The following is a 567-nucleotide window of genomic DNA, read 5'->3' as shown; positions in this document are numbered from 1 at the left end:
AAGACCAGCTTCCGTGTGGTGGCCCACTCCAGCCTCTACCGCGTCCTCAAGCGGCCCCAGGAGTTTGTCAACAAGACCCCAGAGACCATCTTCATCTTCTGGGGGCCACCCGCCAAGATGCAGAAGAGTCTCCTGAAAATCATCCAACGCGTCAGCGCCTCCTTCCCCAACATGACGGCCTACGTCGTCTCCCCCGGCCGCATGAAGCAGTTTGATGACCTGTTTCGGGGGGAGACGGGGAAGGACAGGTACCTCGGAGCCACCTCCTGCACCGTGTCCCACCTTTTTCCAGGTCCCCGGGGCAGAGCTGGCTCTTGGGGCTGCTCCATGGGATGCACTGGGCTGGGAGTCCCTGGGGCAGGTTGAGGACCCTGGGGGGGAGCCATCATCCACGTCACCTCGCCTCTGTTTCCCCCCTCCCCGTTTCTCCTCCCCAGGGAGAAGTCGCGCTCGTGGCTCAGCACCGGCTGGTTCACCATGGTGATCGCGGTGGAGCTGTGCGACGCCGTCCATGTCTATGGCATGGTGCCACCCAACTACTGTGGGTAAGGAGACCCCTGAGCCCCT

The 567-nt window shown here is 63.0% G+C and overlaps 1 protein-coding gene across 1 annotated transcript in view; it reads left to right on the top strand.

The window, feature by feature from the left end:
• Positions 1 to 567, top strand: part of ST6GALNAC6 (ST6 N-acetylgalactosaminide alpha-2,6-sialyltransferase 6) — a 2,765-nt gene that overhangs the window by 880 nt on the left and 1,318 nt on the right. Inside the window, exons 2-3 of the mRNA XM_009634471.2 lie at positions 4 to 248; positions 438 to 545. Coding sequence (XP_009632766.1) covers positions 4 to 248; positions 438 to 545 — 353 coding nt within the window. The remainder of the gene's footprint in view (positions 1 to 3; positions 249 to 437; positions 546 to 567) is intronic.

Source organism: Egretta garzetta, unplaced genomic scaffold (assembly GCF_000687185.1).
Source record: "Egretta garzetta isolate BGI_Z169 unplaced genomic scaffold, ASM68718v1 scaffold190, whole genome shotgun sequence".
NCBI classification, from domain to species: domain Eukaryota; kingdom Metazoa; phylum Chordata; class Aves; order Pelecaniformes; family Ardeidae; genus Egretta; species Egretta garzetta.
The sequence above is the reverse complement of the archived record's forward strand: the minus strand, read 5'-3'. Positions and strand labels throughout refer to the sequence as shown.